General features: G+C 45.5%; 2 protein-coding genes across 2 annotated transcripts; one reads left to right on the forward strand and one right to left on the reverse strand.

Moving 5' to 3' along the window:
* Positions 1–224: 224 nt before the first annotated feature.
* Positions 225–7,947, reverse strand: LOC131721957 (zinc finger and SCAN domain-containing protein 29-like). Its single transcript, XM_059015364.1, has 2 exons — positions 6,960–7,947; positions 225–592 (listed from the first exon to the last, which is right to left on the reverse strand). The coding sequence occupies exons 1-2, from the start codon at positions 7,945–7,947 to the stop codon at positions 582–584; spliced, it is 999 nt and encodes a 332-aa protein (XP_058871347.1). The 3' UTR covers positions 225–581.
* Positions 7,948–13,236: 5,289 nt separating this feature from the next.
* Positions 13,237–18,445, forward strand: LOC117407815 (zona pellucida sperm-binding protein 3-like). Its single transcript, XM_034013076.3, has 10 exons — positions 13,237–13,343; positions 14,211–14,386; positions 15,286–15,392; positions 15,747–15,838; positions 16,064–16,244; positions 16,485–16,593; positions 16,820–16,911; positions 17,306–17,391; positions 17,752–17,865; positions 18,181–18,445. Exons 1-10 carry the CDS (start codon positions 13,277–13,279, stop codon positions 18,339–18,341), a joined length of 1,185 nt encoding a protein of 394 aa, XP_033868967.3. The 5' UTR covers positions 13,237–13,276; the 3' UTR covers positions 18,342–18,445.
* The last annotated feature ends 5,290 nt before the right edge of the window (positions 18,446–23,735 follow it).

Here is a 23,735-nt window from a genome sequence, read left to right on the forward strand (position 1 = left end):
AACTGTTCTATGGTCAATAAGTTCAGAAGTAGCGATAAAAACAAGAATGAGCTAGAGAAATGGTGATACGTCTGGAATCAATGGTATAGAGCAGGTCTGCTGGAGTGGCTGAGGTTAGAGTAAACGTAAGGTTCGGGTCAATTACTTCAATGACAGAAGATGTAGAAGCTGTTGTAATAAGAGGAAGAGTCTTGTCAGGACGAGTTTCAAGAGCAGTGAGGCGTGTATTGAGGGATTTGATTGAATTCGAGACAGGCTGTGTGAACAGGATGTGAGTGGTGATAATAAAGGCAATGTCCAGACCAGAGTTCTCCCAAAAACGTCTGTGTTTTTAATTTCAATAATTATAATAAATAATAATAATAACCCCCCCCCTTTTGCCAGCGATGGTATCGGGGGGAACACGGCAGGTTTACAGTCCTTAATAACAAAAAGAATGACACTCCTGAACCACAATCCTCCGTGCACGAAACTGTGCTCTTTCTTCCGGGGTCGTGGTGAGTGCTGGTGCTGTGCTGTGTTGTGCTGTGAGGGACGTGCTCCGGGTCTAATGCTGGCTCCGCGGCTGCAGCTCCCGACTCTCACTCCTCCTCTGTCAGAGACAAAACAAAACAATAACAGAGACACAGGCTCCGGCTGGATACCGTCATCAGCGCAAGGGGGCCGTACTAACGTAACTGCTTCCCCTTTGTACCCAGAACCTCCTCCTTGCAAACAACCCGTTGCCATGGTTTCTCCAATAGGGGCCCGCCCCGCAGCTGATTGCAATGGAATCCTTCCAGGTACATGCAACTACGCGCTCCCCCTAATATGGTCACCTTCCGGTTTCCGCCTACCGTCAAGGCAGTCCATCTAGGAGGAAGCATACGATCCACCTTACCAAGCGCCTTCTTTGGTCGGGAGGGAGATTTACAGTTTGAATTCTTTCTCTCTCTGTCACACATCTCACCCCTCAGAGTGATGCCGAAGGCACACTCGGCCAATTCTAAGTTCCCCAATGGGCCCCCCTCCCTTGAAAAAAAATCTGCATTTTGATGCTCCTTACCCGCACGATGTTTCACTGTATAGTGGAAGGGTTGCAGCGCCAGATACCACCGAGTTATCCGAGCGTTATTGTCCTTCATCGTATGCAACCACCTTAAAGGAGCATGATCAGTGACAAGAGTGAAAGAACGCCCCAGCAAGTAATAGCGAAGGGCATGAGTGGCCCATTTGATGGCCAAACACTCCTTCTCAATGGCGGAGTAGTTAATCTCCCGTGGAGCCAATTTTTTGCTCATGTAAATAATCTGGTGTTCTACTCCGTCAACTTGCTGGGACAGGACCGCCCCCAGACCAATCTGGGAGGCATTGGTCTGGAGGATGAACTCCTTACTGAAATCTGGTGAAATAAGTGCTGGGGCCTGGCATAGTCTCCTCTTAATCGTGTCAAAGGCCCCCTGACACTCCCCTGTCCACTTAACTATTTTTGGAGCCGTCTTTTTGGTGAGCTCTACCAAGGGGTTAACTATGGTGGCATACTCGGGGATAAAGCGGCGATAATAGCCTGCTAACCCCAATAGTGATCTCACCTGCGGTTTGGTTCTCGGGATCGCCGTCTCCACTAGAGCCTGGACTTTAGAAGCGATCGGCTTTACCCGCCCATTACCCATAAGGAAGCCAAGATACTGGGTTTCTTGTTTGCCGAATGCACACTTGCCCAGGTTAGCCGTCAGCCCCGCCTCCCTCAGAGACTGTAGGACGGCCGAAAGTCTAATAATATGCTCTCTCCAGGTAGAGCTGAAAATCACCACGTCATCAATGTATGCAGCGGCATACTGCTGATGGGGCGCTAGGACCTGGTCCATCAGTATCTGAAAGGTGGCCGGGGCTCCATGCAACCCAAAGGGCATGGTCTGGAAATGGAACAAGCCACCCGGGGTAGAGAAAGCAGTTTTCTCTTGCGAACTCTGGGTCAGTGGAATTTGCCAGTATCCCTTCGTCAGATCCAAAGTCGAAATCAACCGCGCTCCTCCCAGTCGGTCGAGGAGCTCGTCTACCCGAGGCATGGGATATGCATCAAACTTGGAGATGGCATTAACCTTTCTGAAATCCATGCAGAACCGAGTGGAGCCGTCCTTCTTAGGCACCATCACTATCGGGCTGCTCCACTCGCTCCGGGAAGGCTCAATGACTCCAAGCTCGAGCATATCCCCCACCTCCCGGCCAACGGCACCCCTGCGACTCTCCGGGATTCGATAGGTCTCTCTCGAACCCTGACACCTGCGGGAGTAATAATAGCATGTTCAATCATATTAGTTCTGCCAGGCAAGTCAGAAAAAACATCACCAAATTGTTTCACTAACACACGGAGTTCACACTTCTGATCAGGAAGTAATTGTTCCCCCATCGGAATGTTAACTGTAGCTGGTGTACTGACAGAGGGACCAAAATCCTCTTCTATACTGTCATTGGCTATAAACAGGGCCTCCCTTTCATTGTAGGGTTTTAATAAATTAATATGGTAAATTTCAGTTTTGTTCCGGCGATCGGGTTGTCTGATTTCGTAGTTTACATTACCAATTGCCCGCATCATCTCATATGGTCCCTGCCACTTAGCGTACAGTTTAGACTCCGAAGTGGGAAGTAGCAGCAGTACCTTATCTCCTGGCCGAAAAGTCTGAATCCGTGCTTGTTTATTGTACTGCTGCTCTTGCCGATGCTGAGCCTGTTTTAAGTTCTCGTGTGCCAACTGACCAACCAATTGCAGGAGATCTCTCAACATAATTACATATTTCACTATGTTTTTAGCATCTTTATTTTGCTCCTCCCATCCTTCCTTTACAAGATCAAGGACCCCTCGTGGCTGTCTCCCGTACAGCAGCTCAAAGGGAGAGAACCCGGTCGAGCTCTGAGGCACCTCTCTCACTGCAAACATCAGGTAGGGAAGGAGTTTAGCCCAATGTTTTTGCTCCTGGTTGACAAACCGCCTCAGCATCTGCTTCAATGTCTGATTAAAACGTTCCACCAAACCATCCGATTGCGGGTGATAAACGGAGGTCCGAATGGATCGAATTTGTAATAATTTATACAGTTCCTTTAAACACCGTGACATAAAATTAGTTCCGTGATCAGTCAGAATTTCTTTGGGGATCCCTACTCTTGCTATGATCTGCACTAACTCTTTTGCAATCGCTAATGCACTAGTGGACCTCAATGGTACTGCCTCTGGATATCTGGTCGCGTAGTCCACCACTACTAAAATATGCGTATATCCACAGTCAGACTGGCTCAATGGGCCCACTATGTCCATTGCAATGCGTTCAAAGGGGATATTGATCAGGGGCAGTGGAACCAATGGGGTCGGGTGAACCCGCCCCGGCGCTACTTGTTGGCACTCTCTACAGGTCGCCACATACCGCTTCACCTCACTGTACACTCCCGCCCAGTAAAATCGAGCCAATATTCGTTCCTGAGTCTTTTCGCTACCTAAGTGGCCCGAACAAGGGACATCATGAGCCAACCGCATGATCTCATGTCAAAAAAAGACTGAGGAACGAGTAACTGTGTTACAGTCTGCCCTGTGCTCGGGGCTTGGGATACTCTATACAGCAAATGCCCAAGCACAATGTGGTGAGGGTATGTGAGCGGCCGATTGCCATCTACTTCCTTCCCCTCGATAGACCGAACCTGCCCCCAGAGGTTAGCCAGCGTAGGATCATTTTTTTGCTCGTACGCTAGATCAACATCTCGGTCCCAGACTTTCGGTATATCGAGCGGGGATATGGTAGCCTCAGCACTAGGGGTCTCAGTAACTCGGCCCGGTCGGTCACACTGGATCCCAGTTCCCTTTCCCTGGCGTTTATCAGACGTGGAGGAGTCTCCTACCAAACCCCAACCTCGTGTCATTGATGCGCCCTCCCATTTTTCCACCCTTCTCTCTCGTTTAGTTTTTTTTGGGCGGAACCGAGAGGGGAACAGATCAGCATGCAGCGGAAAAATATCTCCAATAGTTTCCCCCGCTGCTCCTATGGTCTTACCGGAGACTGGCTCTACCTTTAGGTTTATAATTGTTTCGAAACATGGCCAGTCTCGACCTAAAATAACAGGGTATGGCAACCTTTTTGCCACCGCCACAATTACACGGCGGGTGTGACTACCAATGGTCACATCTAATTTGGTGAGGGGGTAGTCCTTGTTATCTCCATGGATACAGGAGATGACCACTAACCCACGTGACCACCAAGGTACCCCTTCTAAGAGAGTTTCCGAAATCAAGGTCTGACCACACCCATGATTTCCATTACACGAGAGTAGATGTTAAAACTTCATGCTGATTTGAACTCGGCTCTCGCCAAGATAAGCACCAACTAAGACGTAGCTTTACAGTAAACTAATGTGATCCATATGCGTCTCCATCCATTTACGTTTCCTTCCATATGATGATGTAGATATCCTTCTGTCTGGTGTTAATGGCTGAAGTGTAATGCTGGCTCCAGGGATCAGCTTATTTTGCCTCCCTGGCGCATCAGCACACACAACGGCTGCGATGCTGGCTCCGGGGATCAACCAAAGTGCGGCCTCCCCAGCGCATCAGCATGACAACCGTCTGGATTGAGCTAAGTAGGGTACATCTCTGGGGTTTTCAAGTGGGCACCTTCCATCCTCAGTGTTTCGTCGACTAGCCCACGACACCTCAAGAGGGCTCGACGGTGATTCTGGCGTCCCAGCATCACCCCCCTCCGTCCCCCACTCAACTCAGCCCAGCTTACTTACCTGTCCCCAGCCAGAATCTTTCCGTCTCAACCACAGCCAGTTGCTGCTCCTCTCTGCTGCTTCAGATAAGTTCTTCACTGTGCGACGCAACTCTTGGCCACTGAATCCGACGTCTCTGAGAAACCGGGTTGTAGAATGTGCCACAAATCCTCGACAACCCACTTCCACTGGGTAAACCCGAACTCTCCATTCTCGCTGTTCCGCTTCAGTGGCTAGTTGAGCATACCGCAGTTTCTTCCTCTCATACGCCTCATCTACAGCGTCCTCCCATGGCACTGTTAACTCTACCAGGTGAACAAGGCGTGCTGATCCAGACCACAAGACAATATCTGGTCGAAGGTTAGTGGTGGCAATCTCAGGTGGAAAAATAAGCCGTTGACCAACATCTGCCAGCATATTCCAGTCTCTAGCAGCTTCCAGTTGTCCTGGGCGAGGATTGGTTTTAACACCTTTTCTTGGTGGTTGCTCTCCTGGGCGGAGGAATGTTGTCTTTTGTGTGTAATGTTTTGATGAAACAGGTGGCAACTTATTGGTCATGTTACGCTTGTCTTCCAATGCTAAGGCCAAACATCGCAGCACCTGGTCATGGCGCCAAGTAAACCGTCCTTGGCTAAGAGCCACCTTACATCCTGTCAAAATGTGCCTTAATGTTGCAGGTGATGAACACAAAGGACATGAGGGATCCTCTCCTACCCAGAGGTTTAGGTTCTGTGGTGATGGGAGAACATCATATGTTGACCTGATGAGGAAACTGATCCTGCTCTGTTCCATTCACCATAGGTCTTGCCAGCCAATCTTGCGTTGTTCCACACTCTCCCATCTCATCCATTCTCCCTGTTTGGCCTGGGAAATGGCCTTTATACACCTCATCCTCTCCTCCTGCTTTTGCACCTCGTTGACTACCAGCTTCCTTCTTTGAGCTGGGGCCGCCTTGTGCCATGTAGGAGGAGTTGAACTGAAACCAAGACCCCCTCTTCCATGCTGAACTTGCCCCATGATATCACCAATTCGAAGGGCAGCCTTTGCATCTTCCACAGCTTTCTTTGCCGCCCACTTTCTTCCAGTTTTCAACACAGGTGCTGCCTCCCTTACGCATTTATCGCGTGACTCTACTAATGTCATTTCCAGTCTGACCTTGGCGCACTTAAACTCCTCGGTTAGAGCAGAGACTGGTAGCTGCAGTATTCCTTTACCATAAAGTCCCACTCTGCTGAGGCAGCGTGGAACTCCCAAACATTTCCTGATGTATGAACTGATTAAAGCTTCCAGCTTCTCTACTGTTGTCAAAGAAACCTCGTACACAGTCAGTGGCCACAGCAACCTTGGTAGTAGACCAAACTGAAAGCACCAGAGTTTTAGTTTACCTGGTAGAGCGCAGCTGTCTATGCTCTTCAACCCTTCCACTGCTTGTTGTCTAACTTCTCCCACACGAACTGTGTCCTTTAGATCCCCGTCGTACCATCTCCCAAGACTCTTCACTGGCTTCTCAGACACTGTTGGTATTGCCTCACCATTAATGAAGAATGTTTTATCTACTACTTTGCCTTTCATTATAGAGATGCTCCTTGATTTAGTGGGCTTGAATTGCTTTCGTGCCCATTCAATGTTATTGGTTAATTTGCCCAATAATCGATTAGTGCAGGCTACTGTTGTAGTCATGGTTGTCATGTCATCCATGTATGCTCGAATTGGTGGTAGTCGCATTCCAGAAGCCAAGCGCTCTCCTCCTACTACCCATTTTGATGCCCTAATGATTACTTCCATTGCCATGGTAAAAGCCAGTGGAGAAATGGTGCATCCTGCCATTATTCCAACCTCTAGGCATTGCCATGTAGTGCTGAATTCTGAAGTTGAAAAACTGAATTGCAAATCTCCAAAATAGGCTTTCACTAAATTTGTTATTGTCATCGGTACACTGAAAAAATCAAATGCTGCCCAAAGTAGTTCATGTGGCACTGAACCATATGCATTAGCCAAATCCAGGAATGTCACATGGAGCTCCTTCCTCTCCTTTTTAGCTGATTGAATTTGTTGCCAGATCACATTGATGTGTTCTAAGCAACCTGGGAAACCTGGAATGCCCGCTTTTTGTATTGAAGTGTCAATGAAGCAGTTCTTTAAGTCCACTAATGCGTGGATGCTCACATTACCAACCCGCACATCAACAATACAAGGTCCCTCCCAATCATTACCCCTGGACTTACCTGTCGCCGGTACCAAATAATGCGAAGCCGCACCACACTCCATTGCTGAGGGGCAATTCCGGGCAAGGTGGCCGACCCCATGGCACCGGTAACATTCCAGAGGGAGAGGCGCCCACGGAGCCTGATTGTCCCGCTGCCGACCTGACAGCGGGGAGTGGGCCCCTGTTCTACCCCAGCTGGGGGTTGACCTCGGCCTCCAGTGTTGTGGAGCGAGGCCACCCGTTGGGGAACGTGAGGGTGCTGGTCCAGACGTGAAGGGTGTGTGTGGGTGAAGGGGCCCCGGCCTTGGGCCCGCCATCCTGGGTCTGATGAAGGTCGGCGTGGGATGTATCGGGGTGGGCAGCGGTGTGGGCATAGAGTCCTCGTACCCCTCAGCCAACCTGACCGCGGCGTCCAGCGTGGTGGGCCGGTGCCGGCTGACCCAATTACTGGCTTCTGGCCCCAGCAACTGTATAAATTGTTCAATGGTGACAATCTCAGCCACCTCCTCTGCTGTGCTTTCACCAGGGCAGAGCCACCGGGTCACCTGGTCCACCAACTGCTGGGCCATTACTCGGGGTCGGACTCCTTCTGGGCGTTGGTACTCCCGGAACCGGCGGCGGTGCGTCTCCTCCGTGATGTCCAGTCGCTGAAGGATGGCTTTCTTTACAAGATCATAATCCATGGCTTGTTCATGGGTTAAAGCGTGGTAGGCTGCCTGGGCTTCCCCGATCAGATTGGGTCCCAGCTGGGTAGCCCACCACTCCCGAGGCCATAGGGCTGCTGTCGCCTGCCTTTCAAAGGATGTTAAATAGGCCTCGGGATCATCCTCCAGCGACATCTTCACCACTTTAGGTTTCGGAGGCGCTACTGCTGGTTCGGCCACCGGTTCCCTCCTCTGGTTAGCCGCGAGGAACATGGCATTCATCCTCTCCATCACCGCTGCAAAGGTCTCTTCATGCCTCCGTGCCTGAGCCTCCATCATGGTGTTCAGTGCTGCAGGGTCCATTGTAAAATCCCGTTTCTGACACCACTTGTGAACAGGATGTGAGTGGTGATAATAAAGGCAATGTCCAGACCAGAGTTCTCCCAAAAACGTCTGTGTTTTTAATTTCAATAATTATAATAAATAATAATAATAAACCCCCCCCTTTTGCCAGCGATGGTATCGGGGGGAACACGGCAGGTTTACAGTCCTTAATAACAAAAAGAATGACACTCCTGAACCACAATCCTCTGTGCACGAAACTGTGCTCTTTCTTCCGGGGTCGTGGTGAGTGCTGGTGCTGTGCTGTGTTGTGCTGTGAGGGACGTGCTCCGGGTCTGCTGGCTCCGCGGCTGCAGCTCCCGACTCTCACTCCTCCTCTGTCAGAGACAAAACAAAACAATAACAGAGACACAGGCTCCGGCTGGATACCGTCATCAGCGCAAGGGGGCCGTACTAACGTAACTGCTTCCCCTTTGTACCCAGAACCTCCTCCTTGCAAACAACCCGTTGCCATGGTTTCTCCAATAGGGGCCCGCCCCGCAGCTGATTGCAATGGAATCCTTCGAGGTACATGCAACTACGCGCTCCCCCTAATATGGTCACCTTCCGGTTTCCGCCTACCGTCAAGGCAGTCCATCTAGGAGGAAGCATACGATTCACCTTACCAAGCGCCTTCTTTGGTCGGGAGGGAGATTTACAGTTTGAATTCTTTCTCTCTCTGTCACAGGCTGTAAGAGGGCTTTCATGTCATGAAGAAGGGAGGTTTTGAAAGCGTTGAGGTCGGCTGAAGTTGCTGGCTGAGACTGTATGGGTTGAGAGCACGGGGCGTTGCCTGGAGAGACAGTATGAGCCTGCCTTGGCCGAGGAGGAGGGCCGAAGGTGGAGGCAGGAGATCCGGGTGAGATGCTGGGATGGGTGCGGCGTTTAGCAGAGGGAGACCTGGAGCTGATGTCCTGGCTGGGCTGCCTACTGGTGGAGTGATGAGAGGAAGCAGGTGAATCGAATGCTGATACGTGAGGCTACCTGATTGGGAGGAGTGGGATTGTAGCCTGATTGAAAGGTAGATCAATGGCGAGCAGCAGAGGAGGGATAGGCACTTCAATAGCTGAATGTTGTCGAGGGAGGGTGACACATTTCTGTTTCGAAGCAGGAAAAACAGGAGTTGGAGATTGTGTTGTAGTATATTTTAAATAATTCTTCTCTATCCGCTCCAGTGGGTAGTGGAATCCCATTTTCAAAGAGGGTTTTAAGAAGCTTCAGCTGCGTCCAGCTGCTGTAGGACAGTGTCTTAGGGGGTAGCGGAGTTGAACGCTTAGGTCTTACTGATGAAAAGCTTGGTTCTGGCGACGGTGGTGGTTGTGCCTGTGCTGAGAAGAGCGAGCCGAGTGCTGGGGCTGACCTGGTGAAAGCTCGTCACTGTCACCTGAGAAGAAGCCGGAAGCAGTTTCCATCTTGCTGGATCCTTCTGGCAGTGTGCCAGTTATTAAGCTCGAAACAAACAACAAAAGATTTTTTTTATTTTTTACATACAAAGTATAACGAAAAAATGAGGAGAAAATAAAGATCCCTTTTTTTTACATACAAAGTATAACAAAAAACGAGGAGAAAAAAAGATCCCTTTTTACATACAAACTATAACGAAAAAACGAGAAGAGAAAATAAAGATCCGGTTTTTTTTTGCTTTGGAACGGTAAGAGGGTTAGCAGGTAAGCACGCAGTCTGGTAGTCTCCAAAAAAAAAAAAACACAGACAAGGAGGTGGAAATAGAGCTGGGTTAAAGTAGAAAACAGAGAGAGATAGACAGGATGGGCAGCCAACAACATACGTGGAGCAGCGCTGGCCATGACCTAATAATTGACGAGACGAGTGCTGCATTGTGTGGTTGGCTGGAAATGCTAAATAAGGATGAACCGGGATCAGCTTCCACCCGGAAGAGATCGGTTGACGCTTCCCGGGCAGGACGCCACGGAGGGAAGGTAAGACTAAAGAAAATGATTTAGGATAAGAAAAAAGCAGCGCAAAGCGAGAGAGAGTCCTCTACTGCATCCCCCGAATTACGCCTAAAGGCTAACATAAAAAATGAATAAACAGGATTCCACCACATTTCTTTAACACTCGTTGTGTATCAGCTGCCACACAAAGCCGAGCACAGTGTGGTATACTGTACTAATGATGCTCCAGTCAGTCTGCCTGGACTGCACCTGAAACATCTTAAAAACACAAAGCCTCTAGGAGGTCACTGGTAAAATTTAGTAAAAAATTGTGCTATATAATACAACTAAGCTAAATCTGGGAGCACCAACTCTATAGAGGTGAATAACAATTGCAACAGCTCCTTGAGAATGTATGACAGGTCAAAGTGAGTAACAGGAAGTCATTTTATTCAGGTTTCCCCACATGCTGGTCATACTACAGCATCCACTGGAACAATAACAAAGCCAGCTTGCAGCTGCACCAGTCACTGCTGCCAAGAGGGGGCAGCAAAGTGAAGGGTTCAAGACCTACAAGCAGAGAAGACAGCTCCACAGTTCTCACTTGGTGTAGGTGCACACAATAGCCTGAGTGAATGGAGTCTGGTAGAAGCCACTCTGGGTGGCTGGCACGTCAGTACATTCATGTACCTGGTGATGTTGGAAGTAACCTAGGCACAGCAGTGGATAAATGCAAAAACCCATTTGTTCTCCCCATTAAAGCCAACGTTGTGTTTCCTATGGAGTGGGAGCTGCAATCCAGAGAAGTACAAACAGGTACGCAAAAGTGGGCTCTCCCAGGAGCATTATGGGTACAGCTGCAGTGGTCCATATATTTGTAGAATTATCCTTCGTATAAAGAAATGCAGTTTCTGGGTGACCATTTACAATATCCTGACAGTGCGCCCTTTACAATGAGAGGCTTGCTTTAGATGCCACTTATCATGCGCATAAACCTGCAGTCAAGCAGCCCGGATTGGAACTGCACAGTGTTATAGCTGCAGCCCGGATTGGAACTGCACAGTGTTATAGCTGCAGCCCGTATTGGAACTGCACAGTGTTATAGCTGCAGCTCGCATTGGAACTGCACAGTGTCATAGCTGCAGCCCATATTGGAACTGCACAGTGTTATAGCTGCAGCTCGCATTGGAACTGCACAGTGTTATAGCTGCAGCCCATATTGGAACTGCACAGTGTTATAGCTGCAGCCCGTATTGGAACTGCACAGTGTCATAGCTGCAGCCCGGATTGGAACTGCACAGTGTTATAACTGCAGCCCGGATTGGAACTGCACAGTGTTATAGCTGCAGCTCGGATTGGAACTGCACAGTATTATAGCTGAAGCTCGGATTGGAACTGCACAGTGTTATAGCTGCCGGTGGACGGAGAGCAGCTTCCCAATAGAAAGCCCTTGGGGTCCATGGGAAGAGCCTGCCCAATGTTCAGCAACACTCTCACACTGCCAGAGTCCACACCACAGACTACAGTCCCAGCTACAGGGAGAGAGTGAAACATTTCACACCCCTTCACAAGGAACACAATTCAGTCAGTGTGAGGCTGGCTCTAGTGGAAATTATCAGGACTATTCATATATATAGAGAGATCTTAATGTCAGACCTCAAATTAACATTGATATACCCTCCTTCTGCACATGGATTCAGGATATTCAGATATCATCATATACTGCACTGGTACCTGTGCAGCACATCACATGGTGCAACTGCAGCTAGATCATTGGAGAGAGTCTGAACTGCAGCACGGCCAGATATTGAAAGATCATTGGAGAGAGTCTGAACTGCAGCACAGGCAACAGTTGCAAACGAGGTAGCAGCAACAACTTCAGCTATTGCACTATTTAACTACTTACACATCCCAAATGAAAGAAATAAATCAATTTGAAAGATTTAAACCCACCAATGTTGAGATCAAATAATCCCCATAGTTTTTTTTTACAGGTTTTGAGACTAGAAATGAATGGTATTTAGGGGGTTTTACAGACACAAGTAAAGACCCCCCCCCCCCCCCCCCCCCCTTTAAATTGTAGTTCTCACTTTCATTTCAAAGCAGAAGCGACTCCTTTATTAATGTAAATACAGTCATGCAGAACGATTGTAATAAAGTGCCCAGCATTAAATACTTTGTTTCATTATACAGTAGCTTTAAGATTAGTGGCTTGTTAACACGTCGCAATCTCGTTTGTACCTTCTACTTGTAAATCAAAAATTAAGGTTTGGCCAAGTTACTTGTTCAACAGAGAAGAAAAAACGAATTAAGTCTGTTTTACTATTAAGACGTTGTGATTGAGATGCAATGATGTTTTAATAAATGCAGGAGTCAGCATTGCCAAGAAGTGATGAAAACATTGATCAACATCTGTTTATCTAGAACACAGACAGCGTCCAACTAACCGCACGACTGAAGCCACAGAGGGACAAAAGCACAGAACCAGCAACACACTGCGAGTCACCATTATAAATCACACTATACAAATACGATATGCAATACAGGAACATAGACGGAGCTCTCTATTGTATTAAACAGATGTACACTATAAAGACTGTGTTTCATTGCAGAACATATGCAACTCATTAATATACCTTCCTCTGGTACCGCAAGAGGCACCCAGCAAAACGCCAGTACAACACCGCTCTAGAAAGAGGCCCTGACGTAAACAGAATGATACGCGCTGAGCCCCGTCCAGAGGCTTTTATTAGCAATTCAAACTACTGAACTGACCAGGCGAGGTGACCGCTAACACCAGCGAGAGCGCCGCACTGCCTCACTCCCAGCGAGTGCGTTGCACTGCCGCACTCCACACGCGCGTACCTGAGAAACGAACGCGCTCTATGTTTACAATGTATTCCAAAAAATAAGTCAAGTTTTCAACTGTGTGCGTGTCCATCACAATAAAGCTCTCAATACTGTCGTTGCATATTTATAAATACTAAAAGAAACGAAGTCAATTCAATGACAGACATGTCCTATATTGGGAACTGCTAGTTCGTTTCAGTATTTCTAAATGTGTACGTGATCGTATAACAGTTCTGGCAACAAATATCTGGATCCGCTGAACATGTAATGTAGCGACAGCCACAGATACTCGTAGGAGCATTTACATTCATCATTGTTTATTAATGCGATTACTGTAAAAATACATTATGAATAATTCAAGATTAAAAAAAAAATCCTGCGCATTTAAAAACACAACAATTGATGCACATTATTGAGCGCGCTGAGCTCTGCAGTACACGTGGAATTTAGAAGAGTCAACGTGCAGGACAGTCACAGGTGTTAGTAGTCATTTCTTGTTAATGAATTAGTGTGAATATCTCTATAAAAGCTCTTGGGCGGCGGTGGAATAGTATCGTCCTGTTTTCACGATGGAGTTATTTCTGAGCAGTGTTTTGTTGGGCCTTTGCTGTATTCCCTTTGCAGCACCACAGGACGGTATAGTATCAATAACCTATTGTGGGGTTAGGGGGGGACCCGGTTTCTGTGTACTAGAGAAACACATGCTGGCCGATTCATTTGTTAAGTGATCATTATGGCTTCTGCGTTTATGTAATTGTTTTTTTTAGAAGTGGTTTTTTTGCTGCATAGTTTGTCTTTTCCACTCCCAGTACAATGTTGCCGGTCAGTTCATTGCAGTGTATAAACTGCTGGTGACGGTGGAGTTTTCTATTTATATAAACACTCTAAACCACGAGGCGTTTAGTCACGAGTTGTATTAAACTGCACAAGTAGACCTACTATGAGTAAGTATGTGTTCATACATAAGATCTAATGCATCGCTTAACATTTACAAGTAGCTCTAAAGTTTGTACACCTTGTATCTAGTTTTGCACTAAAATGACAAGTTTAGTTTCTACCTGTGTTTGTAACACTCATTTACAATAGTTATTAGTTCTGTGTTGGATGTTCTTAAAGACTGTAGGCTTTTTTTTTTTTGATTGCTCAATTGTGGATAGTTAAAACTGTTTGGTTTCTTGCTTTCATTTGGGATGTGTAAGCATTTAAATAGTGCAATAGCTGAAGTTGTTGCTACCTGGCTTTCAATTGCTGGCCGTGCTGCAGTTCAGAATCTCTCAAATGATCTAGCTGCAGTTGCACCATGTGATGTGCTGCACAGGTACCAGCGCAGTATATGATGACATCTGAACATCCTTAATCTGCAAAGGGAGTATATCAATGTAAATTTGAGGTCTGACATTAAGACCACATATATATAATGAATAGTCTTAATTGGCAGCCTCACACTGACTGAATTGTGTTCCTTGTGAAGGGGTGTGAAATGTGTCAATCTCTCCCCTGTAGCTGGGACTGTAGTCTGTGGTGTGGACTCTGTCAGTGTGAGAGTGTTGCTGAACATTGGGCAGGCTCTTCCCCTGGACCCCAAAGGCTTTCTATTGGGAAGCTGCTCTCCGTCCACCAGCAGCTACAACACTGTGCAGTTCCAATCCGGGCTGCTTGATTGCGGGTTTATGCGCATGGTAAGTGACTGCTCATTCTTTCTAGTATTTCCAGTTCAGGCCCCCATTCATTTCTTTTCCACATGAAGATGGTTTCTCCTTTCATCCCTCTGGCTTCCCAGCTTTACGTTCTGCAACGGGTTCACTGTCGGGATATTGGAACTGTTCACCCAGAAACTACGTTTATTTACACTTGGGGTAATACTACAAATATATGGACCACTGCCTCTGTACCCATAATGCTCCTGGCAATGACCACTTTGCCTGCCTGTATGCAGCTTTCACTTGTTGAAGAATACTTTGCTATGCATTACATTAACCTTGTCATATGCATTAAAATAACATGTGTATCAAGTTTAAGGTATAGAGAACTCGAGATATGATGTATTAAGCAGTTTGTGCTTTATAAGAATGGAAAGTTTAACTGCTAGCCAGAAAGAGTAAGCTCTCCTTTATTTTGTAACCGCAAGCTGCATCCGTGACACTTCCTAGAATTATCACTGTTTTAGTCAGACAATGTAAGGCAAACAGTCTGCTTGCAAAGTAGGACAAAGTTGGTTTTGAGTTATGATTGGTCTCCTCTTAATCTTCCAGACTGTTGCTATCCAACGTATACTGAGTTAAGCTTCTGTGATTGGCTCGCAATAACTGTAGGGTGCAAGGTATATTATGCTTACTGACTCTGTAGTCAGAACTCTGCTCGATGTTTGTCTAGCACCACATGTGCAGAGAGCGTTCTCTGGTTTGCAAATCAATAAATTTATTTAATCAATTTTTGTCTGTTCTACTGAGTCTCTAAGGGAGTGATATTAAAACTTCCACCACACACTCAATAGGAAACACTGTTGGCTTTTAATGGGGAGTACAAATGGGATTTTGCTTTTAAACTGCTGTGGTCTTTTATCCATTTCTTTGCCCAGGTTACTTCCAGCATCATCAGTTACATGAATGTGCTGATGTACCAGCCCACCCAGAGTGGCTTCTACCAGACTCCATTCACTCAGGCTATTGTGTGCACCTACACCAAGTGAGTACTGAGGAGCTGTCTTCTCTACTTGTAGGTCTTGAACCCTTCCCTTTGCTGCCTCCTCTTAGTAGCAGTGACTGGTGCAGCTGCAAGCTGACTTGGTTTTTGTTCCAGTGGGAACTGTAGCATGACCAGCATGTGGAGAAACCTGATTTAAAATGACCTCCTAATGAGTGGCTTTTACTCCCTTTGACCTCTCATGCATTCAAGGAACTGTTGCAATTGCTATTCACCTCTATAGAGTTGGTGCTCCCAATAGGTTTAGTTCAGTTTCATAAAGGCATTCCTCTGATTTACAAACTGTTTGGATGTGTTGCTGCTCTAACCAAAGCTCTCTACCTGTGTCTTCTGCAGACTTTCTGGCTGGACTCCTCCAGTGTATAACCCTGCACTTGGGGATGCTTCTGGGTTTGGGAAGCTGGAGTTTACAATGGGGATTATGAATGGTGAGTTTGCTGTCCTGCGATGTACCCTTGGTCTATTAGTTTGGAAAGGCATCCAGTGCAACACTAACCTGGCAGTGGCAGCAGCCTGTGCTGCTCATTGGGTCATTTCCTCCAGTCCAGTAGAACATGTTCAGCTAATTCCTCTGGTGCTGGTCAATGCTGCTCTGTCCTGGCTAGTGAGGAGTTGGGTGGATTACTGTTCTCATGCTCCCCTCCTTTTGTCAGAGGAATTCTCAGCCCCCCGCACCTCCAGTCTGTTCTTCCTGGGGTCCCCCATCAACATCGCAGCCGCAGTGAAGCAGCAATTTCACATGCCGCTGATGGTCTACGTGGAAGAGTGTGTCGCTGCCAGCACTCCACAGCTGAGCCCTTCAAGCCAGTCCTACCCCCTCATCGCCAACCACGGGTAGATATTCACTGGAAGCTGTATAGGAAAGGTACAGTTTAAATCTGAATGTTTAGCACTTGGGAGCACAGCAGTCCTGCTTTGCAAACTGTGCCACCTTTTTACAGGGGGCGCTCAGAAAAAGGGGTGCAGTATGCTTGTGCACTTGTCCTTGTAATACTACCTTGGCCTCAGACCCTAGTGGTCCCCAGTCCTGGTAAGTGCCTGCTCCTGCTCAGTACTCTCTTTTTCCCCCTGCAGATGCTTTGTAGATGGCCAGGCTGCTAGCTCCAGGTTTCTGCCCAGAGTCCAGACCTCCGAGATCCGTCTTGTTGTCCAGGCCTTCAAGTTTACACAACTGAACACAGATGTGAGTTTCTGGGTTAATCTGGATTGTATTGGAGGGCACAGGGCAGCTAGTTACCATGATTTTATGCCTGGGGTGTTTTTCTTGGTGAGTAAGTGTGCTTGGTAGTGTGTGTAATGCTTTTGTAAGTACACTTCCAAGGTCCTAGAGCAATGTTCATGATCTGAATGCACCTGACGCAAATGCTCAGTGTGTTGCTTTTTATTTTAAAATACATTATTTTTCCTAGGTCTATATCCATTGCCAGCTGCTGGCCTGGGACCCTGCCCAGCTCAGTAACCCCACCAAGAAAGCCTGTTCATTCAACCAGAGATCCAGGAGGTAAGGACTGGACACTGCTGAGGCTGCTCTCTGTTCCAGGGGAGTTCAGGGCTGTGGGGTCCAGTTAACCAACACCGCAGGGACCCAGGACTAGTGTCTTTCTTTTGATCTGCACAACATTGGTTCTGTGCCTCCTTACAGTTGTGGAGAATTTAATTGAAATGCACGGTCACCAGGAACTGGGATAACGATGCGTGTATGCAAGTCCCTGGGAAGCCACTTGTGCTAAACAATTCTAAATCTATATTGTGGCACTTTCTGTGCATGTATAGTTCACCCCTGCATTTCTACATGTTCATATAGTGGGTGTCTGTCATTGGACATTCATTCTGCTGCTCTATCCAGTAGAAGTCTATTGCACTGTTCTTCGTTTCAATGTCCTGTTTTATTGCAGCTGGGAGCTCCTGGATAATCCTGGTCAGAGCTCTGTGTGCAGCTGCTGTACCTCCAACTGCAATATGAGGGAGAGGAGAGACACAGGTAAATGCTGCTATTTGTATGTGCTGTAAATACACAGGTAGCTGTGGGCTTTAATTGGGTTATTATGCAATGGTGTCTGACTTTAGTTGTATGGCAGCCAACAAATGATGATCAAATAGGGGTGCAGTGCCTCCATTATTGGTTACCAAAAACCTGCTCCCCCTCCCAGCTAGAGAGGCTGCTTGTTCTCTTGTTGGTACTCTGCTCAATGGCCTGTTGGCCACAAAGCTGTCTTGCTTCTCTTGGGTTGTTTCATCGAGCCTCTGCCTGCCCCCTGCTGTAGTGACTGGTACTGCATGAGGCATTGCTGTAAAGCAGCAGGTCCTGTTTCTAACCAGGCTCCCCTTTTCTCCTGAGCAGCTGAAGAGGGACTGAGACACACTGCAGTGCTGGGACCCCTGAGGATCCTTCCTGAAGAGCTGTCTGCTGGAAGCCAGGAATTCTACCAGAGGAGCCCTGCTCTATCACTGGAGGGTAAGTTGTGCCTGCAGTCTACAGTCCTGTGTACACATGGCTTGCATTTATAAACATGTCCCTGACTTCATCTTTATAGTACACTTTCTGCTGAAGGATTGAAGATGTGTGTTACCAGTTCTGCCCAAACCTTCAAATGTTTCTATTATTGGAACACGGGGCCTTTGCCCACCCTTACCAACAGGGTCCCAAGTGTGCCTCCCTGCAGGTCCTGAAGCAGCAAACTCCTATTGAAGGTGCTCCTGGGCACTGTAAAGACCACGCCTGCACTGGAAACCCTTCCTGTTCCTAATCCCTTCTGCTCTCCTCTCCCAGAACCAAAGCAGGCTCTGGCCTGGCTGCCTGTCCTGGCTGCTCCCTTGCTCCTGATGGTTGTCCTGGGAGCCCTGTCTCTGGGCTACTACATGTGCGTGTGGCAACATCCCAGACTCTGCTCCAAGTCCAGCAGTGAGCTTCTCATTCCTGCACCCCACTGATGAAATGCACACAGCAGTCGGCACAGTTTCCATCAGCTCGCCAGCACAGCAGTACTGATTTCATCTTTTGTATGCAGATGAATAAAATGTCTGCATGAAAAATCTCCTCTGGTCTGTCTGATTTCTGCCACGGAGTAACTCTTAAATGTGTATGGATGTTTTAAGGGAATTTAACCTCTTTCTGCTGGGTAAATGATCATACTGCAGAACTGAGTAACAGGATTGGTACATGGCTTCTGTAGCAACCCTTTCAAAAACAAGTAGAGTACAGTGCCTTGCATAAGTAGTCACACCTTGGAGTTTTCCACATTTTGTAGTGTTACAACCTGGAATTAAATTTGATTTAATTGGGATTTTAACTATTTGACTTACACAACACTTAACTTTGAAGGTGCAATATATATATTTTTTATTGACACAAGTTACAAGACATTTGTTGGTTGCATAAGTATTCACCCCCTGAGTCAATACTTGGTAGCAATTACAGCTGTGAGTCATTTTGGGTAAGTCTTAACAGCTTTGCACATCTGGATCCTGCAATTTTTGCCCATTCTTCTTGGCAAAATTGCTCAAGTTCTGTCATGTTGGTAAACAACAATTTTCAAGTCTTGCCGCAGATTGAGGTCTGGGCTTTGACTGGGACATTCTGAGACAGTCAGGTTCTTTTTAATTAAACCACTCCAGTGTAGCTTTGGCTGTGTGTTTAGGGTTATTGTCCTGCTGGAAGGTGAACCTGTGCCCCAGTCCCAGGTCTCTTGCAGACTGAAACAGGTTTTTCTCTAGAATTTCTTTGTATTTGGCTCCATCCATCTTGCTCTCAATCCTGACCAGTTTCCCAGTCCCTGCCAATGAAAAGCATCCCCATAACATGATGCTGCCACCACCATCCTTCACCGTGGGGATGGTTTTCTCAGGGTGATGAGCAGTGTTGGCTTTGCGCCACGCATAGCGTTTTGCGCTAAGGCTGAAAGTTCAATTTTGGTCTCCTCAGACTAGAGAACCTTTTTCCACATGTTTGCTCTGTCTCTGTGATAGAGAGAAAGGATCAATGCTGTAAATCTCCCTCCCAACTACAAAGGGTGCTGTGTAAAGGTGAGGGTATGCTGCCTCCTAGATTTGCCACCTCAGTGGTAGGTGGAAAATGGAAGGTGACCATATTAGGAAGGGCGCGTAGCTGCAACTACTCCTGACGATTCCATTGCAGTCAGCTGCGTGGCAGCCCTCTATTGGAGGAACCATGGCGACGCGATGACTGCAGGGAGGAGTTTGCTGGGTACAAATGGGAAGCAGCTAGGTCAGTACCTGGGCTTTTGCGCTTAGAGAAATGAGCCACCAGCCGGAGCTGTTCTCGTTTTGTTTTGTGTTGCATGCTGTCTGTGTTTGTCTTTACAGTGGAGGAGTAGAAGCGAGGGGCTGCAGCCACTGAGCCAGCACAATCCCCGGAGCACTTCCCGCACGGCACCAACCACTCACCACAATCCCTGGAATTACAGAGCACAGTTTTCGTGCACGGAGGATTGTGGATTAGGAGTGTTTTTCTTTTGTTATTTTTGTTATTTTGTTTCTTATACTTTAATAAATCACAGACATTTTGGGAGAATCTGGTTTGCACGTTGTATTTATTGCACCTCGTCACTCGCATCCTGTCACAGTCTCCAAAATGTTTGCTGTGTCTCCCACATGCCTTTTGGCAAGATCCAAACGGGATTTGATATGGTTTTTTTTTCAGCAATGGCTTTCTTCTCGCCACACTTCCATAAAGCCCAGCTTTGTGGAGCATCCGGGTTATAGTTGTCCCATGGACGGTTTCTCCCATCTCAGCTGTGGATCTCTCCAGCTCCTTCAGAGTTACCATTGGCCTCTTGGTTGTTTCTCTGACTAATGCCCTCCTTACCTGGTCACTGAGTTGTGGTGGACGGCTTTCTTTAGGCAGAGTCATGGTTGTGCCATATTCTTTCCATTTTTTAATAATGCATTTAACGATGCTCCGGGGGATGTTTAAAGTTTGGGATATTTTTTATAACCCAACCCTGATTGGTGCTTCTCCAGAACTTTATCCCAGACTTGTTTTGATAGCTCCTTGGTCTTCATGATGCTGTTTGTTTAGATATGCTCTCAAACAAACTCTGGAGCCTTCCAGAAACAGGTGTATTTAATCTGAGATCATGTGACACTTGAATTACACACAGGTGGACTCCATTCATCTAATTATGTGACTTCTGAAGGCAATTGGTTGCACCAGAGCTTATTTAGGGGTGTCACAGCAAAGGGGATGAATACTTATGCAATCAAAACATTTCAGTTTTTTATTTGTAAATAATTTTGATATTACGGACTATTTTGTGTAGATCAGTGACAAAATCCCAGGTTGTAACACTACAAAATGTGGAAAAGTCCAAGGGGGGTGAATACTATGCAAGGCACTGTAGTTCTATATTTCTCACAATTAAACTAAAGTAGTTTTGGAAGATCATTAATCCTAGGTTTATAAAACTGTGGTTTCTTGACAAGTTTTGGCTCCAGGTTTTTATTTTTGGATAATATTTAGTTTCTGGTTGCCAGAATATAAAGGTCCTTCTAACTAAATGTTTGTTTCCTGCCCAGATGATTTTGAACCTAAAACTTGATATAACTCACCATGCTTAACTTGTGTTTTTGTGAAACTTTAGTTTCAGAAAATAAACTTTAGTTACCTACAGATTAGGAAATTCCGTTTAGCATAACCAAGTCTAATCTTCAATTTCTATTTAATTACAGCTTGAGTTTGGAGTTATAATTTCATGTCTACAAATTATATATTTTCCCCATAATAAAGCATGGCTCTATTTATTTTGTAGCCTGAACTATTTTAACATAACTACTTTTGCAAACAGACAACAATTGTGGGGGGGGGGGGGGGGGGGGGATTGTGTGAAATGTTCCCATCTTGAAAAACATTCAATTGGATTTAGCTGTCCAGCACTGTAGAGCAGTCACACTGGCCAGCAATATCAGTGTTGATGCATTGGGCAAGTGTTGGGTGACCACGTTTGTAAGGAAATGTGATAGTCCATAGTAATACATTGTTATATATGGTACATTCAATGGAGAGATATTGAGCATAGAGTTTAGGTGGGGTATTTTGGAATGCAGTCTGACTAGATTGAGAGCAGATATGACCATTTATGGGCATTTGTGAAAAGGGTCTCTGTGCTGCTCTGTTTTGGTTGCTAGCATGGGGGGATGGGAGAATCTCAAAGAATCTACAGATGCAAAGGAATGTGGGAGAGGCTTGGCGACTGGCCACGTACACAGGTTTAAATGGGGAGGGTCTCAAATGATGACATTATAGGGGAGTATTCTATGTTATTAAAAAGTGATTGCAGCCATTATCTGGGGCACAGATTCCATCCGCTGTGACCCAGAGCATTTGTCTCTGCTTTCTTCAAATAGTTCTATTCTTGTATTACACCAATAAACATTTTTGACTTTCACTAATATTGTTTTTCAGTTTTCATCAATTTTTCCTCCCTACACGTCTTTACATTTAAAAAAGAAAACAATCCCTTGGATGTTGTTTTTCCATTAATGTCATGGTTAAACACACTGCAAATAAAAAAAAAAACAATGTTACTGTAAAATACATTGATAGATATGTAACATGTAGATATTCAAAACTATGCACGGCAAGTGTTTTTAATTCCATAGTAAGGGTCACATTAGGTGATGTACCCACATCTCTATATACATTATTCCAACAGGAAAGAGAGAATGGGGAAACATCACAAGAATGCATTAACTGCAATGGGGAATTAAAAAGGGACAATGTGTGGAATACTTCTCCCGACATTATTGTGGTATATGTCCCTCGAGCTCAGCCTAAAAATGTACTGCGCACCCGGGTTCTAGCTTCTGGTATTATTCATATAGTTTTAAGTGATGGAAAGAGAGAACATTATAATCTCAATTCAATAGTGTGTCACACAGGAGGGGCCGGAGCAGGTGGGCACTACTGGGCTTTGTTGATGATGGACAATAATTTAAAAACCAGTGATTTCAATATATCATATGACTCTCCAAATAGTAAGCAAGAGGAAAACTGCACGTTCATTTATTTTTTTGATAAATTAAAATGTTGTAAACTAACCAGTACAGCTGATATAGAACACAATGTTTCTGGTAATGGAGATGTTAATAAAGTAGCCGATGTTGACGCTGAATTACCGGGCATGCATAACATTAGAGACGATGAATATGTGCCTTTGCTAAAGTGTCTTAATTCCACAACAGTGTTTAAAGAATCTTATCACCGATTAATAATCGCAAACAAAACATTTGCATCTCGTCATTTCAAAGATGCCATTTCTAAATTAGAGAAAATTAATGCTCAGCATTTTTCAAAATCATCCTTGAACCATATCCCCTTTGATAAAATAAGTAGATTACACAGAATGTTTTGTAAATAACACCCTTTTGGCTAACTTTTTAGCTAGTGACTTGCTTCACTTAAACATGTTGTTTGCGTATAATTGTAAGAAATGTAAAGGGCAGCCCATTGCACACATTAAAGATAAATATTTACTTTTAATACAACCAAAAGAAATATCCGAAGATGGGATAAAAAATATTTATTATACCATGAACAAAAACATGGTACCTGCCAAAAATGTGGGAATGTAAATGTTGATCTTAAAACATTCCATGTATTGCATCTCCCAAAAACATTAATATTAACTCTTAATACAACCACTTCCAGACTACCTGCAAATATTTATTTTCTATTTTCAAAAAACAAACATACTTTATTTCAACTATTATGTCATGCTCTGTTAAATATCCGTTTGTTACGATATTTAAAACAGACCAGAAACAGGAATGGTACTGTAATAATATTGATAAATACAAAAGCATTGCACAACAAACGTTATGCATTCTTGTTCTATTCAATGCTAGAAAATTGTAAGATTTGATTTAAACCAACCTATTCCTCTTGAAATTAAAAACATACCATTTAATTTGACAAATGAGGATATAGAAATAATACGGAATGGAAATTGGTTAAACAACAACATTATAGATGCATACCTGTGCCTTTTAAGTAGTAATTTCACAGACAAAAGTGTGTTAACTACTCCTTCCACTTTTGTCAGTCAAAATTTGAATAGTCTCTATTGTGATTACATTGAAGTACTGCCAAAACCCTCTGAAAATGATAGGAATTGGTGGTGCTTCGAAACTGTTCTTGTTCCTGTTAATATAAAGTCATCCCACTGGATACTTATTGCAATCGATACGAGGCATGATGCAAACAAGGCGAAATGTACAGCATTAAAAATATATATATAATGGACTCATTAAAGACGTATGAAAAGGAAATTCAAAATATACTTCCCTCATTACAAAGATACGTCACCA

Source organism: Acipenser ruthenus, chromosome 50 (genome assembly GCF_902713425.1).
Source record: "Acipenser ruthenus chromosome 50, fAciRut3.2 maternal haplotype, whole genome shotgun sequence".
Taxonomy (NCBI): domain Eukaryota; kingdom Metazoa; phylum Chordata; class Actinopteri; order Acipenseriformes; family Acipenseridae; genus Acipenser; species Acipenser ruthenus.